This window comes from Syzygium oleosum, unplaced genomic scaffold (assembly GCF_021117445.2).
Source record: "Syzygium oleosum isolate NSW1041296 unplaced genomic scaffold, Sole_v2.1 Sole_v2.33, whole genome shotgun sequence".
In the NCBI taxonomy this organism is placed as follows: Eukaryota; Viridiplantae; Streptophyta; class Magnoliopsida; order Myrtales; family Myrtaceae; genus Syzygium; species Syzygium oleosum.
Window position 1 is genome coordinate 960,355 of NW_026607517.1, and position 16,544 is coordinate 976,898.

General features: G+C 41.6%; 3 protein-coding genes across 3 annotated transcripts; 1 reads left to right on the forward strand and 2 right to left on the reverse strand.

Moving 5' to 3' along the window:
• The first annotated feature begins 2,363 nt into the window (after positions 1-2,363).
• Positions 2,364-6,205, forward strand: LOC115692721 (mitotic checkpoint protein BUB3.2). The gene is made up of 9 exons (XM_030619671.2): positions 2,364-2,654; positions 2,774-2,904; positions 3,105-3,187; positions 3,701-3,967; positions 4,193-4,268; positions 4,726-4,806; positions 5,328-5,406; positions 5,516-5,616; positions 5,762-6,205. Exons 1-9 carry the CDS (start codon positions 2,535-2,537, stop codon positions 5,847-5,849), a joined length of 1,026 nt encoding a protein of 341 aa, XP_030475531.1. The 5' UTR covers positions 2,364-2,534; the 3' UTR covers positions 5,850-6,205.
• Positions 6,206-6,558: 353 nt separating this feature from the next.
• On the reverse strand, positions 6,559-9,923 carry LOC115692720 (ATP-dependent Clp protease proteolytic subunit-related protein 1, chloroplastic). The gene is made up of 9 exons (XM_030619670.2): positions 9,599-9,923; positions 9,030-9,145; positions 8,637-8,840; positions 8,400-8,504; positions 8,202-8,264; positions 7,940-8,051; positions 7,336-7,397; positions 7,059-7,241; positions 6,559-6,971 (listed from the first exon to the last, which is right to left on the reverse strand). Exons 1-9 carry the CDS (start codon positions 9,828-9,830, stop codon positions 6,885-6,887), a joined length of 1,164 nt encoding a protein of 387 aa, XP_030475530.1. The 5' UTR covers positions 9,831-9,923; the 3' UTR covers positions 6,559-6,884.
• Positions 9,924-10,958: 1,035 nt separating this feature from the next.
• LOC115692741 (probable N-acetyltransferase HLS1) lies at positions 10,959-12,842 on the reverse strand. Its single transcript, XM_030619699.2, has 3 exons — positions 12,756-12,842; positions 12,494-12,657; positions 10,959-11,968 (listed from the first exon to the last, which is right to left on the reverse strand). The coding sequence occupies exons 1-3, from the start codon at positions 12,825-12,827 to the stop codon at positions 11,119-11,121; spliced, it is 1,086 nt and encodes a 361-aa protein (XP_030475559.2). The 5' UTR covers positions 12,828-12,842; the 3' UTR covers positions 10,959-11,118.
• Positions 12,843-16,544: the final 3,702 nt, after the last annotated feature.

Consider the following 16,544-nt stretch of genomic DNA (forward strand, 5'->3'; position numbering starts at 1 on the left):
TGAGAATTTAATTGACTTAAGTGTGGTTGTAATTTCCGTTGTATCGCTTAATCTATAGTGGAATTTCGTGCTGCTCTCCCCGTGGACATAGGTCACTATAACCGAACCACGCAAATCTGGTGTCCGATTTATTTTCTTTATTCTGTCAATTTTATTATTCGATCGCTTGGCTTCCGCAACAGACAATAAGACAATAACTCTAGCGAAGTTCAAGTGAAGCTCAAGCAAACCTGAATGAGAAGCGACAATCCATTGTTGAGGTCGCGTGACCCTAGATGATAGCTGTCGAAGTCACACAATACCATATGATGAGCGCCTTTTTACTGTTGGTGTGACCCAGTCACTCGACCTCGACGACCGCCACCAAAGGGCCAAATTTGGGTCACTCGACCCTCGACCGTCAACAATCCTCAAACCATAGCAACCTTGGTGACCAGTGAGGATAGAGAATGTACGAGGAAGAAGATGAAAGGTGTTTTTGGAGGACAAGAGTAAAATATGCAACTATTATACCCCGCAATAGCATTCTGAAAATGCGGAAAGCCTAAGGTAGAGTTTCAGCTTTGCCAATGCTGGCAATTGTACAAGTGGTATAAAAAAATTTACCAAACGCCTTAACTTTTTCCTAAGGGACTTTAGAGGCATAGAGTCCCTTGTGAAAGCATAACAAAACATATCCTAAAGGCTTTTAAATCAAGGTTTTTTTTTATCGTTGCTCGACCCTCGACCTCGACCGTCAACGATCCTCAAACCATAGCAACCTTGGTGACCAGTGAGGATAGAGAATGTATGAGGAAGAAGACGAAAGGTGTTTTTAGAGGACAAGAGTAAAATATGCAACTATTATACCCCACAATAGCATTCTGAAAATGCGAAAAGCCCAAGGCAGAGTTTCAGCCTTTGCGAATGTTGGCTATTATACAAGTGGTATAAAAAAATTTACCAAACACCTTAATTTTTCCTCAGGGACTTTAGAGGCATAGAGTCCCTTGTGAAAGCTTAACAAAACATATCCTAAAGGCATTTAAATCAATGCAAATTCAGAGGTGCTTTAAGTTTTGAGCATTTATGAAATGCTAATTCTTCCGAGTTTGCCCTCTCTAAACTTTCATAATTTCATAAATATCCTCACCTTGAGCTATGTCGCCGGCAAGGCCAAATCTAGCATTGGCGGCCTTGCTTGATGTTGCGCAACTTCGGACACCGTTGCCTAGGGTTGAGCAACCTCGTCAATTCCTCGCCGGCCATTGAAATAGCAAAAGTAAAGTGTGATATTTCTAAGCACCATTTAAATCAAAATTGCTTTACAATGCACTTTTAAATTACAAATTACCAAACATTATTTGCATATCGAAAAATCCCTTTAACCTAAAATTCTCTACATATTCCCAAAAACTTTCCCCAACAGCCGAGCCAAACGCACCCTTGGTTTTAATCAAAAGTTAATCACCCCAAGAATATGAAAAATGAAATCATAAATTTTTCATTTAAAAATCATGCCAAATCTTCATAAACTCCTATTAGTTTTAAGCATTCTTTCTCATTTTTGACCCGATAATAAAATACATACTTTAGGTGTGTTTGTTTGAGTGAGAATTTTCCGTGAATTAGTTTTGTGGACTTTCATGCGTTTTGTTTCTCAATAATGATCAGTCAAGTAGAAAACCATTTACAGTAAAAAAAAGAAAAATGTGCATGCTTAAATTTAGAAAAATGAATTTTTAATATGTAAAGGGAAAAATATTTTTCAATAAAATGATATCCCATCACAAAGTGACAAGTCAACAAGAATAGCAGTGAAGCAAGATAGGACACGATTGCATTACCACCATCATGCCATTGTCAAGAATAAGAACGAAACATAAATTCTACATCTCGGATGACATTTCAGGCGATATCTAAACAAAATCTCAATCATCAACTTTCTAGAAATGAGGTCATTATCCATAATTTGTGATTTGTTATGTCGAGACACCAAGAAATAGTACAAAAGCGGAGGACAATTCGAAACGTGAATTCGAAACACCGCCGTTCGATCCCGTCCAATTGAACTCCGGGCCCCCGACTTGTCGCGAAAGCACTTGACATCCAAACTTCACATAATCGAGATGCATCAGCATGGCATCATCTCCATCCCAAAATTATATAGAATCTTATGACAAGGTAAATGCGATCAATCCATCTCTTTTGTGTACTTGAAATTTAGTGCTTCCTTGTCACAATACATTAAATTTATGCGTTTAGGTGGGTGTAATAATAAAGGCCGATACCTTTTTGGGCTTGTAGGCTTCCTCCAAAAATTTCATACGTTATTTCGCCTTCCGGCTTTTGCATTCGCAACGGAAAGTGGGGGAAGCCAAACGGGCCCCTTTCCATAATTCAAATTTCAAAACCGGATTCCGATTCAAATCCACTTCTCGCCGCCCCGTTTTCGAATCTCTCTTCCCTCTCTCTTCGCCTCCGTCTTCTCCCGAAAAACCCTAGAAAAATCACTCCCGCCCCCCGTCCTCCCCCAGCCAGCCTCGCCGGGGAAGATGACGTCCGCCCTGCCGCCGGCGCCGGGGCGCGAGCTCTCGAGCCCGCCGTCCGACGGGATCTCCAACCTCAGGTTCTCCAACCACAGCGATCACCTGCTCGTCTCCTCTTGGGACAAGGTAAAACGCGCGCCCGCGCCCTCACTTGTGAGCAATTCTTTCAATTCGTCTTTGATTACGCCTGATGACGCTCGAGCTCGGGGAGCTGAATGCTGTTCCTCGTTTCCGCGGATGCTCAGACCGTGCGGTTGTACGATGCCAGCGCCAACGTCCTCAGGGGGGAGTTCATGCACGGCGGCGCGGTGCTCGACTGCTGCTTCCATGACGATTCCTCTGGATTCAGCGCCAGCGCCGATAATGCCGTCCGCCGGTTCGTCACTTTTGGCATTTCTACTTAAATCTTCCGCTTGAATGGTTAGGTTGGCTTGTGCATCTCAGCGCGTAGCTTTTAGGAGTTTTTGATCTTGAGTGTGTGTTATCGCAATTGCACCGCTTTGGTCGAGGTCGATTCCGCAAGTCCTGCTCTTTCGATATGGGCTGGAGTTATATTTGGGTTTTTTCGTGCTTCAGGCTTGTTTTTAACGCTGGGAAGGAGGATATTTTGGGGAAACACGATGCACCTGTACGTTGTGTTGAGTACTCTTATGCGGCAGGTTTGTCATAGTATAATTTGCTTCACTAAAATTTTTTGTGACTCTTCTCATAACATGATTCAGGGCTTTAAATTAAGACAATAACTCTCGTGCCTCTTGCCTCGATACCCAGTCTCCCTTATCTAGAGATCTTTCTGGCATTTTGAATTCGAAGTTCCATATATGCTAGAACCAATGAACCTTTCCTGACAGAATATTGCCTGCCATCGTCAGCACTTATCGCAAAAATGCATTATACCGTGTCAGTTTCTCAATTTCTTGTCATGTCTAGCACAAGAAACTGATGTCATAGTCACAAATATAATTAGACATGCTGATTTTCACTAGTTTCCGAAATGGGATGCAGCAAATGGGCTCAATTCACAGAGAAGATGCTCGTGATTGGCATATTGACCCTTGCATGAAATTCATTTCATGGGACAACGTTTGATATTAGCTGCATTCTCTTCTTTTCATTTGATTTATTTGGTGTGCGCTACATTTTCCAAATTCTGTGCATATCATCAATATCAGGGCAAGTCATCACTGGTAGCTGGGACAAAACGTTGAAATGTTGGGATCCTAGAGGTGCAAGTGGGCAGGATCGCACTCTTGTTGGGACATATCCACAGCCTGAACGTGTCTACTCTCTCTCACTTGTTGGAAATCGACTTGTGGTAGCAACAGCTGGAAGACATGTGAACATATATGATTTACGGAACATGTCTCAACCTGAGCAGCGTAGGGAGTCTTCTCTGAAATATCAGACCAGATGTGTGCGATGCTATCCAAATGGAACAGGTGTGTATCTTTTGTTATCCTGTAGGTTTCTTGAGTCCTATTTCACAATTTCGCAATCATCTTGTGCTGCTTTCATGGATGGAATAATAAATTATATACAAGGCAATACTTGCACCTGCAGATGTTAATATCAGAGGCTTGATATGCCATTCTGAGTGTATCAATATTCTCACCACGTATGTAAATTCCCATGTTATTTTTCTTAACTCTCTCTTTTTTATGCAGGATATGCTCTCAGTTCTGTGGAGGGACGAGTTGCCATGGAGTTTTTCGATCTTTCGGAGGCAAGTCAGGCTAAAAAGTAAGAATTTCACCAGATATTACCATTAAAGAGCATATTTTGTCATTTTCAAATTCTCCGTGATACGATGACATTATTGATAGTTAAATTTTCTGGTGGTTTAGGGCCCTCTTTTTAGGATTAAGTAAAAGCAGAAAAGTTTCCCAACATAATTCAAAACATTATTCAAATTTGAGAAAATTATGATTAAAATTATTTGTGAATTTACGCGTCTACATTTACAATTTGTCAAGGTTTCAAGTGTTTCAGATTTAAAGAAAGTCAAAATGCGTGAGTGGCAAGATATTGATTGAGCAAAAAGTAGAAATTGAAAGTCAATCCAAACAGACCTTTAGTGTTTGGTGTAGTTGCCATGCCTCTTATTCTCATAAGATACCATGCAAGGTGTTGCGCTTTTGTAGACGACATTTTCTCGACCTTTCCTTCACTTATTGTAATTCTTGGAATCTTGCTGCAGATATGCGTTTAAGTGTCACAGAAAATCAGAGGCAGGAAGGGACATTGTCTACCCAGTTAATGCAATCGCATTCCACCCAATGTGAGTATTTGACCATTCTAGTGATGTCTGTGGCACATTGGTTTCGGATGGTTTGCTGAGACAAAAAGGCTCTACCCTGTTGCAATCATGTTGGCATATTTCTTGCACTTGCATTACTTTGGACAACAACTAATGTTTCTACTCCAGTCAGGAAAAGTGATGACTGACTCGTGTTGAAACAGTGCATATAGTCTCTTGTTCTATGACTGGCCTTTTGAATGGGCATAGTTTTGAAAGTAACCGGAACTTAACTGCAAAACCTAACCAACATTCTATTTTTCTTCCTGGGGATGTGGAGACACCTGATTTGTGGTATCTGACTGAGAAAGTACACATAAATGAACATTCTATGGCTGTTGGTATGATTTTACCAGCGAAAGCGCTGGAAACTTGCTTAGTTCATTCTAATTTTGGCTCTGGCATTGTTAGCTTGTAATGGCTAGATGTTTTCTTAAATATATAAAAATGGTGTCTTCTGGTTTTGGTTGTTATTCACTAATACTCGAAATGTTATTTCGCAGCTATGGTACATTTGCAACAGGAGGTTGTGATGGCTTTGTCAATGTTTGGGATGGGAATAACAAGAAAAGGCTGTATCAAGTAAAGTTTATTGCCTTCAAAATAATCGGTCTAAATCTTTATTTTGTTCCCAATACCCATTGCCAGTCACTTGTTCTCTGATTTTCGGACCTTTGTTCTCTTTTTTCAGTACTCAAAATATCCGACAAGCATTGCAGCCCTCTCGTTTAGCAGAGATGGCCGTCTCTTGGCAGTGGCGTCGAGCTACACATTTGAAGAGGGAGATAAACCGTATGTCTTCTCTCTATATGTATATATAGATATATATTGTGTGCAAGTGACTTTGTGCATCCTTATGGGTGCACCTGTCTTTTTTTTACCTTACTAGTACACTACCTCTCCGATATCTTTTTAATTTGGCTTCTTCTTATTGCAGTCATGAACCCGATGCCATCTTTGTGCGTAGTGTAAACGAGATAGAGGTCAAGCCAAAACCAAAAGTGTACCCCAATCCTCCTGCATAGAGTGCAGTTTGGTATATTAGCTCTCCTTACTAGTGTTGTGGATTGACATGTGATCTTTGATGTTCCCTGGGAAGCTTCAACCTTCGCGTTTGAGCTAGAGCTGTTCTTTGCTCTTCTTTGCCCCTCTAGTCTGCTTGCCGATCCATTAATCCTGGTGAGCTGGTGAAAAAGTTTACACATGGAAATACCACGATCTATAACTGTTTATCAACCAGAAGGAAGGATGGTAGCGGAACTTATTGACCTAGTGATACTAGAAGAGTTTCATCTCGATCCTCATTTGGGATGCTCTGTGATGTCTTGTAATTTGAATTTCGGATTCTTATGAAAATCTGTCAATTGTTGTTTCTTCTGCATTCCGTCTCTTTGTACATCGCAAATGATTAAAGGCCTCAGGGCCTCACGAGCTAAGACATCTAGAGGACCCAAGAGGAATCTCATCTGATGAATCAGGTTTAAGTAGATTGAATGTTCATCAATGAGTTACAGCTTCCAACCTTGAAACTTTATATACAAGTCTGATGCCATGTGCGGAACCGATTGAAGAATGCCTCAAAAAGAAACATTATACCTTTAGCATTTTATATGCAGAATATGAGAAAACAAGCATCGGTGTCTCGGTCTCCTTTAATTGGCAATTACACTGCACAAGTTAAAAATGAAAGAAGGCACAACTAGCATATATAAGCCTCGAGGAAAAATTGAGAGATGGGGCAAGCTTAGAGTTCCGAATCTCTTCAATAACATAACATCATTCTACATGAGTAAGTACATCTGACAGCGCTAGGCTAAGGTATGCGATGTATGACTAAAGCCAGACTATTTAATAGGAACATTCAAAAGCAAATTATCAGGTTTCGGACTTGCAATTCAAAGGGGATAACCATTCCACTCGAAGAGCTCAGACCAACCATTTGCCGCCTTTTGTCGGAGCAGTCGTTACTAGCACCTTAAAGATCAGTCCATGTGGCACAGGAACAAAGTAGCTTCAAAGTTCTAGCTTTGTACATCTTAGGGGATTACACTGTTCGATGATCACCTAAAACCAGAGGGAGCAGCTTGTGGACCAACGCCAGCTCCTCTTCTCATAGCTTTCGATTGAGCAAGCATTTCGTCATAATTCTGGTTGCAATAGAAACGAATATTAGAAATTTAAATTTTGCATGAAAATAGAAGCAAGGAAGGAAAAATTAAGTGATGCAATTATACCCTCTTCTCAAAGGCAGCGTCCCTCGAGTCAATGATCTTGTCAGCGATTCCATACTCTATGGCTTCTTGCGCTCGGAAGTATTTAGGTCGCTGGATATCCTTCTCAATCTCTTCCTTGGGTTTACCGATTCCTTTTGCTAGTAGCTCAATATAGTACTCAGTGTTTGCATCAAGTTCTTTAGCCTGAGAAACGTAGTTCACTACTCAGAGAGAGAGAGAGAGAGAGAGAGAGAGAGAGAGAGAGAGAGGGGGGGGGGGAGGGGAGGAGGCTGTTTACCTTAATCCACATATCTATGACAGCTCCGCTGGATTTGTTCACTTTTGGCAAATATAGTTTTGCTGTATTACAAAGTAGAAAAATTGCATGTCAGAGAAAAATGGCCATCAAATACTCCATAGAAAGTTAAAATAGAATTTCAGAAGCGATAGAGGCAAGTTCTTCATGTGAACAGCATATACAATAGTCTGATGACAAGAAGAGGCACAAACTATTATCATCATTCATTGCTTAGCAGAAGAAATGCCATTGAAAACAGAAGCTAAATGCTTCTTCTTATAAAGGTCCAGGAGATGCTTAGAAACGTTTGCACGAAGAAGAACCATGAGCATGTATCAGGTATTCGAAGCTCTACCCCGGCAACTACGAGCAGTCGATTTGAATGCATTCGTAATGAGAAAATAACTTTCACAATGGTCATGGCTGAACATCATGCCACACATCACCAGAAAATATACATGGCAAAGTAGCTATTAACATATACATGGAAGGACGAGGGAAAAGGCGAGTATGTTCAGTCCCTAGAAGTTCCAGTTGATGCACAAAACATATGAATAAGTGATTAAATACAGTCCTCTAAACTTTAAGGAGAGAAGGACTATACTCGAGGAATTTGGTTGGAGAGCACGAAAACCCTTGGTTCCAAGTGATAACAACATTGCCGCTTGACCATAAGCCATTCCACAGTTCACTGTATAAACATCTGATTTGCAGTACTTGAAATGGCGAGAAACAGCAAATCAGATTCAAGAGCATGGTAGACAATATAATCAAAAGACAGGAAACAACAATAAACCTTGTTAAAAAGAAAACATTGGTTTAATTATAACCTATTGAATGGCCATAAAATTAGACATGATACTCACAGCCATTGTGTCAGCTATAGCATATGCTTCGGTTTCAGATCCAACAGTCTCCATCTTCTCATTCTGAATCGGGAAAGCCAACATAAGTTACAATGGTACTAAAATATGAAATGGCATATCGATAACTTAATGGAGTCTGAGAAGATTTCTTTCATGACATAACCAAAGCCAGAGAGAGGCACGGCACATTTCACTTACCTGTGTGCCTGGTGAATTAATATATAGGTATATAGGCTTTGAGGGGTTATCATAATCCAGCCACATAAACTGAGCAACTAAGAGCTCGGTCACAGCTGGGACAATCTGCAGCAATCATTCAGAGTCTATCAACACAATAGAAGTGTGACAAAGGAGAAAATGTAGCAACACTAGACACCGTTTAGATGGTTTGCAAGGAAAAGAAAAGGTTTCAGTGAGATATAAAGAGGGGCTTACAGGCATTCCCAAGTAGCATATACGAGCATCTAAGAGCAACGATGGCAAATCAGGAGGAGCGGTTCTAGGTCTTCCGTATCCTCTTGCGCCTCCTCGGTACATGCTTACACTCATACTGTATTTAGAGGGACTCTTGTCATGCGCTCCGGAGAGGCTCCACATGCCTCCATTGTCCAAATAATTTCTAGCTGAAGAGATACTTTCCTGTCAGGAGGGGCCACGAAGGAAAAGGCAGTTAGTCTCTTGTGCAGTGCAGACCTTAGCGCCACACATAGCCAATCAACTCCGTGAAGGAAATGTTTAGGAGCAGTCTGAAGTAGCTGGAATGATTACAACTTACAATCTCATCCTCAAGTGTCTAGAAACTAAATAAATGCTAAGTAAATCAATAACCTCTGTAACTTTCTCCGATTGGCGACGAGCAGGATTATCTTCTGTCATGAACATATCCATCTGGGATGGCGTGAGGCCATAAAGATACTGCGGCACGTTCTTGAAATTTTCGGCCACTGCAAAAGAGGGTAACGACACGACAATTACACAACTTAATCGTGCCTCCTTCCAATCAAAACCCAAACGCAAACGGCCAGGTAGATTCATAACATGATCAAAAGGGGCCAGATTTATCCAACTACTCTCACAGAAGTTTATAGCAGGAACATTAACATATTCACTTCCAGAGGATTTAAAGTCGCCTCCAATCTCCAACCTCATTCTCTGATATGCGAATCGGGGAAAACTTCTCAAGCGGAATAATTTAAGTCAATTTGGGACCTAATATCAAGCTCCAGCAACCGCACTTAATAATACAAGAATCCACAAAACATCTCCAATTCAGCTCCAGAAGCAGTTCCAATCGCCTAAGAAACCGCATCCGCAAGCAACAATCACACGACACAGAACAAGCCGTCACACGATTCACAGACCAATCGATTATTCTCATCTATCGGCGAGCTACTCACGTCCTTCTTTCAAGTTCTCCTGTCTGAATTGCTTCGGGATATGGCCGAGCGAAGCCCTGACGCGGCACTTCCCGCCTCCTCGCCTCCCGCTTCTCAGCTGGGAGAGCGAAGGAGGAGCCCGGAGGAGCTTGGCACCGTGCAAAAACGGCGACTTTGGGAGGCTCAGCTCCCGATTCAGAGGCGTGGAGGCGGACGCGGCCGAAGCCATGGACGCGAGCGCGGTGGTCGCCATTGAAGCACAAGAAGAAGAAGAAGATGATTTTTCTCTCTCTCTCTCTCTCTCCTCTTCGCAACAACAAGAGCTGCTGAGGACGAGAAGCGAACAGGGGAACGAAGCAAGTTCGAAGAAAGTGAAAGGGAAGGCTGTGGCGACTGGCGAGGCCGCGATTTGGGCCTGGGCTTCGGACCTTCTTGGACCCGTCCAAGGCCCGTGGGCCTGAGGGATTTAGGCCGGGTCGGGTACATGAGCGGTAGATATGCCATGCCCGACACGTTTCTGTTCTTCCGCAAAGACAATAATAGCTAAAACAAATTTCTGACTATTTTCCATATTATTCGAGTGATTTTCCAATTAACAAATTTTTTTCTCTGAAGCCGTTCACATGACATTATGTCATTCAAGTAGACTGATTAGATATCTAAGACACAAATTGAGTCACGATTGTGTTAGAATTTGATTTGGCGAAAGACTGAAGATTTCGATTACTGATTGATAAACAAAAAGCATGCACACTTAGAATCGAATGCCAAAACGTGAAGAATTCTATACTAACTTCCGGCCATTAATGAAGTCGAAAACCGAATACGCAGAGCTTTAAACGTCTTCTAGCCAATTGCTCTCTCAACGCTGATTATGTGTTTTCAGATTATCAAATAATCAGATCATTAGAGGGTTTGGCTTAGATGACCTATTTATACGTACCATTTCAAATAACTTCTTCCATTAAGATAGTTATCTTAATATTGGGCAATCACTATAGTTATCACGCACCTTAATGAACACAATAAATCGTCAACAAAATTAATTAATGTGAGTAATAATAAACTGAATGTGGAATCACATTATTGATATTATAACACATTCAAGATGGTTCGACAAAAAGAAAGTTTCACATTGGAACCAATGAGGAAATTAAATTTGAGACATCGATGCAACCATATCTAATATGGCAGCGTCGGAGTTCATACGCATTCACCAAAGCCGATATTGAAAATTAACGCATGTTGCACCCCATACATCCGACATACAAAAGGTAAGCATAAAGGTTCGATCTGATGTCACATTCGGAAATATATTATAGCAATAGCCAAGATTGAAAAGCATGCATTAACATACACTAGCAATGTAACCAGAGGCAAATCAAATTTACATTTGCTGGTCAATCTTCTTAAGACCACACAAAACCTGTTCAATGTCCAAAGTTCAACCACACCCCTCTACCTAATACTTTAACTTCTCTTTCCAATTGATGAGCTACCAAAGCAAGGAAAGCTGCAATCAGTATGATCAATAATCTTAATTACACTTCTCTGGGATCCACAAATATAGAGGAGCCAGGTTGGCTACATGTCCAGTACCCAACCGGACCCTCGCTACAACCCTCCACCAGCCTCTTCATGCACCACACGTCTTCCTCGCACGACAGTCTCTTCCAATGCGAGATTGCCGGCCTCAGCGGCTCGTTGCTAGCCACTTCGGTCGCAACCACAGCACAGCCCATTTCCTTGGCCAGGTTGTGCGCGTGCGCGCAGAGCGCCTCCATCATCCTCCCCGCTCGCGGGCCTTCCCCTCCAAGGCCGTACAAGAAGTGGAACCCGAACGGCTTGAATAGCTGAGGCACGGATGGTATGCCCAGAAATGGCAGTAAGCGGTCCACCGTGCGTGTCGCCTTGGCCATCCACCGGAGGGTGCGTGGCGCTCCTTTTAATTGCAACGTGAAAGTCTCCTTGCTATTCCAAATGCTAAGGACCGCCCATGACTCAGGTGGATTGGCGAGGAACCGCCCAAAACCAGGCCATGACCCAGTTGGCATGGCAACAAATGTACCGAGGTTGAGCCGGTTACTCAGGATGCGATCAATGTCACGAGGAAAGAACTCAGTGGTGGAGAAGCGGGCCCGATAGAGCGACTCGGCCTCCGCGTGGTCGAGTTCAAATATGGAGACTCGATCAGGAATTTTGACCCTGTGAGCGTAAATGGGTCGGGCTAACATGGAAGGGGTTCGGAATTTGGAGTAGTTGCCTTTCAACAAGAAGAGATTGAGTGAGGCTTGGTTGTCATTTTCCGTGGACATGTAAGAGTACTCAGCACCATTGCGGATGAACCATGCCTCCATATTCTTCACCAGAGCCAAACCAATGCCAATTCTTCTGCACATGCAAAACCCAAGATTTATTATGGTTTATGATATATTATTGCATATCATAAGTTAATTACGTGCAGATTATGAGGCATGGACTTTAGTATCCTAGCTTGTTATCTAGAAACCCTAGGAAGGACAAATGAGATCTTTCTTCTTTTGGGTTGATGCTTTTCAGGATATGTTCTCGCTGAAATTCACGTTGTCTACTGTCAATTAACAAATGAAGAAACCCCAAGTAATTTTTAACTTGATAGTTCTCACGGAAGTCAATTACAGTGCATATCCTCCTAGCGTTTTATTGACCCTAGGGTTTTGTCTCAGGGGAAAATGTCATTGAATCTGTTAAAAAATTTGCATGCAGCAATACTTTCTCAAGGCTTATTTTCAGATCGACGGTTTACCTAACTCTAATTTGCGTTGAATTCATACGTACCACTGCATTTAGGGCAGACTTCGAAATCTGAACTCCCTGCGGATTCTTTATACAATATGAATTCCGGAAATTAAAGGAAGTAATGAAGAAAATAAGTACCGGTGTGAAGGACAGACTCTTAGGCCAAGAATGGTGGCGACTTTGGCATAGATAGGATTCTCGCCATCATCGTGTGAGCTTCCTCTTCCACAACTGACAGTTTTGATGCAGCCCCTGACCATGCCCACAATCTTCCTCTCTCCCTCCACTTCCATCTCGGCCACCTATTTGATCATGCCAAAACAAAAAAAAATTGACCATCACGACTGGACCTCCATCAAGAACCCTGGACGAGAAATGTCATATTTACACTAACGCATACCAGCATGAGATAAGGAGGCGAGTGACGGATTCGGCAAAGAGGATCGCCCAAAAGATTGGTGAAGACGGACATCTTGCCAGCATGGCCAACCTCGCACCTTCTCTCCACTTCTTCGACCTCGTTGCAGTCCTTGTTTGGATCGAATTCTCTCACCACAAATGCCGTCGTCCCGGTCGTCGATCTCTTTTCCTCCATCGACAAAAGTGAGTTTTCGTGGTGACCTTTGTTGGCTCTGTGTGTTTTGGTTTAACAGAAGCTTCTCAGCAAGTGTACTGCTCGGAGGTTTTGTGCAGTAAACAATGAAGTGATGGCAGCGTCGAGCTTTTTATTACTCTCCTCGGTGAGGACGCTACGGCGTCTGGAACGGTTGTTCTTGGCGGCAAAGGTCGTTGAACGAAGCAAGGACCGACTTCGTTCAAACAAACGCTCGCTGGGCTTGGCTAGTACTCGGCCAAGGAGGACCTTCAATAGTAAAAGCTGAAACAAGAGCAATAACTAAATCGTCTCGAACCCGTTGGTAAAAGCTGGGCAGCCGCCACCAGATCGACGTTAACACTGGGAGATTGCTGCAAGAACGGTACAGTTGAGTTGGTGCCAGAGCAGCTAAAGGGGCTGAGCAGCCGCGGCAAAGCTTAATGGAGGTGTGACAAGGCTACCAGGTGCAACCGCGGTGTAGGTGGCCGTCGGGAAAAGCTGGGCACAGTCGGAGAAACTGCTGTGAACTCGCTTGAATGAACACCAGGACGTTGGACGTGTAATTATATGGACTGAGACAAAAGGAAACTGCAGTGGTGTTGCACTATAACGGACAGTTAGGTGTCATCGCAAGAAGACATCAGCGAATCCAGGAAGAGATCCACGAAGAGATCAGCGAATTCTTGAAATTTGAGGGCTATTAAATGCTTTGGTCCTAGGGTTTGTGCCTTTATGCGCCTTCCCTAACACTGCCATGTGATGCAATTAATCCCTTGAGGTTAAGTCCAAGCCCTTTTATTTTCTTTATTCTGAGAATGCTTGAAAGGAAAGGGGTCACATTGTTGGGAATGTGGTCTTGTTATAGACCCCATGGACAGAAATTTGTGGGAAAGATCCGGTTCGTCGACTCATAAACATCACGGGCGGATCAAATTACCAATAACAATTGCATAGTATTAACAGAGACAAATATGCATGTTATGGTTATGGGTATGTATACCGGTCTTGGTTTTCCTAAATCGTGCCATACAATTATGTGCGGGATTGCAGGACTTGATAAATCATTGAGGCGATGCTCTTCCCTTCAGCACACATGATGCCTGTGCACGCCATGAAATCCATGCAGCATAAGAAATAAGAAGATCATCTCATCAATGAAAGAAACCATAGGGATATCGACTCAAAACCCAATACAGTGACTGTCTTTTGCGTGCTGGTAACATTTCTCAATCAGGAATTCATTGCTAGTTAGTTCACCTATTCACAAGGGCATGCTAGGAAGAACTGCATTACAAGTATCTTTACGATGTCGGTGACTGTGCACTTGCATAAGGAAGAGTTAGATGGAGCGTTGCAATGTCAAGATGATGAATTTAAAATGAAACGTATGCTAAAGTATGATAAATACGTGACCCAAGTGATCGATTGATGGAATAAAAGGAGCTGTTGAGAAAGAACAGCTGAAGAAAGAAAAGAGAAAGAGTTGTGAACCCCACGCCATCAAGTTATCAACTTGTAATTAACAAAGGGGAGAGAGAATAAGTGGAAATGGCTGCGCCAATAATTTTTGCCATTTCCTAATAATTGCTGGAGAAAGAGGGACAGCAATCGAGGGACTTGCCAATAAAATTAATCAGTAATGATCCAAAGAGTAAGATAGAAATCATCAGCACCAAAGTTATGATATAGAAAGAGTTCTTTTTTGCGTTTAATTGGTGGAGTGGGGTTATTACTCCAAAAGCAAGATCACGACCACAGGTTGTCATGAAAGCTGGTTACAAGCACAAGGATCTTATTCCGAGTTCTGTAGCAAGACAAGACTTGTTAAAAAGAAAAATAATAAGTGCACTGAAAATCATAAAACTTATCGTGCAATCGAGTCTTGCAATTTTTAAAAAGTACAATCGAGTCCTAGAACTTATTGTAAAAGTATAATCGAGTCCTAAAACTTACAAGAAATGCAATCAATGGGAGGACTTCATTTGACCAATTTGGTAGGTTTTAGGATTTAATTGTACTTACTCAATTGCACTTTCACGACAAGTTATAGGACTTAATTGCATTTTTTTTAAAATTTTAGTACTCAAGTGTATTTTCGTAATAATTTTTAGGACTTTTAATATACTTATCCCAAAAGAAAATGGCTTCTGTGTTAATTGAGACAAGTAGAGAAAGGTAGTTTTGGTCCTGATTATTTGTTTGTGTGTGTGTGTGTGTTTTACTTGTGGAGTTGTCATGCCGCCCACCGTCGGTGAAACCCGAATTCCACCAATGGTGGAATAAAATTGTGAATACTTGATTATGGTCAATGTTCAAATATGTGTTTGATATTTTTCCGTCAAATGTGACAATTCTGACAAGACGCCTTATTCTTTACTTATAAAACCAGGGCTTCCTTAGTATTCTTATTAAGAGCATGCTTAAAGAAGAAGCTCTATTAGTATATTACCAAAAGATACAATTTACTATTTGCTCTAGAAAAATAATGGAAAAATCGTCTAAAAAGTCATAAACCTATTACGCTTTTGCCAATTCAGTCATAAACCTTTCAATTGTGCCAATTAAGTCCTAAATATTTTTACGTTTTGCCAATTGAGTCCACCGATCAATTTTAATTGGAAATCGCTAACGTAGACGCTAGTAATATCGTGTAGGATGGTCGGTGTTGATGTAGATAATTGTTTATAATTTTTTCTTTTCTTTTTTTTCCGTTCTTTTCCCCTTCTTCTACCAAGTTTGGCTGATCGCTAGCCGACCCTGCCGGTCACAGGAATTGGCCATCTCTCACTGACCACAGGGGGGGCCGGCGACCCTTAGTGGCCACAAGGTGAGGGCTGTGAAGCCCTCGCCGGTTGCGGGCGAGGGTCACGGCCCTCAAGAGGTCTGGCCCCTCGCCTGCAGCTGGTGAGAGTTGGCTGGCGACCCTTACCGGGCTTGGAAGAAAAAAAGAAATGAAAGAAAGAAAATAATAATAATAAATTCATAATTTTTAAAAAAAATTATAAAAATTGTCTACATCAGTGCTGTCCATGCTATGTAAGATGGCATGCTATGTAGGATGACTGGCATCTATGTTAGCAATTTCCGGTTAAAATTGGCAAAATATGAAAAGGTTTAGGACTCAATTGACAAAATTGAAAAGTTTAGGACTGAACTGGTAAAAGTGTAATAGGTTCAAGACTTTTTGGACAATTTTCAAAAAAAAAAATCAAGTACTATTGTGATGTTTGTCTTAATACACATTTTCTGTCAATAGAGGATTCATGTGGAATGGTAATTTTTCTAGCCCACCATAATTATTGTGGTGAACAATAATAAGATCCTTGCACATTCTTTAGAGGAGAATTTCTCTTTCGAATAAAGAGGTTTATGTGAACAATTACAAGATTTATGGACATTTTTAGATAACTTTCTTTTGCAAATTAGAGATTTTTTAGTCTGAGAGAACCCTGGTTGAAAAATCATTCAAACTTTAATTAGTTCTAAAGCTTTTCTAATCATTCTGTTTTGTCAATTTTTTATTCTTAATGTAATTTGTAATAATTTCGATATTTCATAATTGTTTGGCCAAGCTTAGGATGCTCCTAGTCCTTT

Coding starts and splice junctions, on each gene's coding strand:
- LOC115692721 (XM_030619671.2), top strand. CDS start 2,535: ATGACGTCCGCCCTGCCGCCGGCGCCGGGGCGCGAGCTCTCGAGCCCG. Junction 3,188..3,700: donor TGAGTACTCTTATGCGGCAG/GTTTGTCATAGT, acceptor CATCAATATCAG/GGCAAGTCATCACTGGTAGC. Junction 3,968..4,192: donor ATGCTATCCAAATGGAACAG/GTGTGTATCTTT, acceptor TTTTTTATGCAG/GATATGCTCTCAGTTCTGTG.
- LOC115692720 (XM_030619670.2), bottom strand. CDS start 9,830: ATGGCGACCACCGCGCTCGCGTCCATGGCTTCGGCCGCGTCCGCCTCC. Junction 8,841..9,029: donor AATCGGAGAAAGTTACAGAG/GTTATTGATTTA, acceptor CCCTCCTGACAG/GAAAGTATCTCTTCAGCTAG. Junction 8,265..8,399: donor TTAATTCACCAGGCACACAG/GTAAGTGAAATG, acceptor TTCCCGATTCAG/AATGAGAAGATGGAGACTGT.
- LOC115692741 (XM_030619699.2), bottom strand. CDS start 12,827: ATGTCCGTCTTCACCAATCTTTTGGGCGATCCTCTTTGCCGAATCCGT. Junction 12,658..12,755: donor CGCCTCCTTATCTCATGCTG/GTATGCGTTAGT, acceptor ATGATCAAATAG/GTGGCCGAGATGGAAGTGGA. Junction 11,969..12,493: donor AGAGTCTGTCCTTCACACCG/GTACTTATTTTC, acceptor TTGCATGTGCAG/AAGAATTGGCATTGGTTTGG.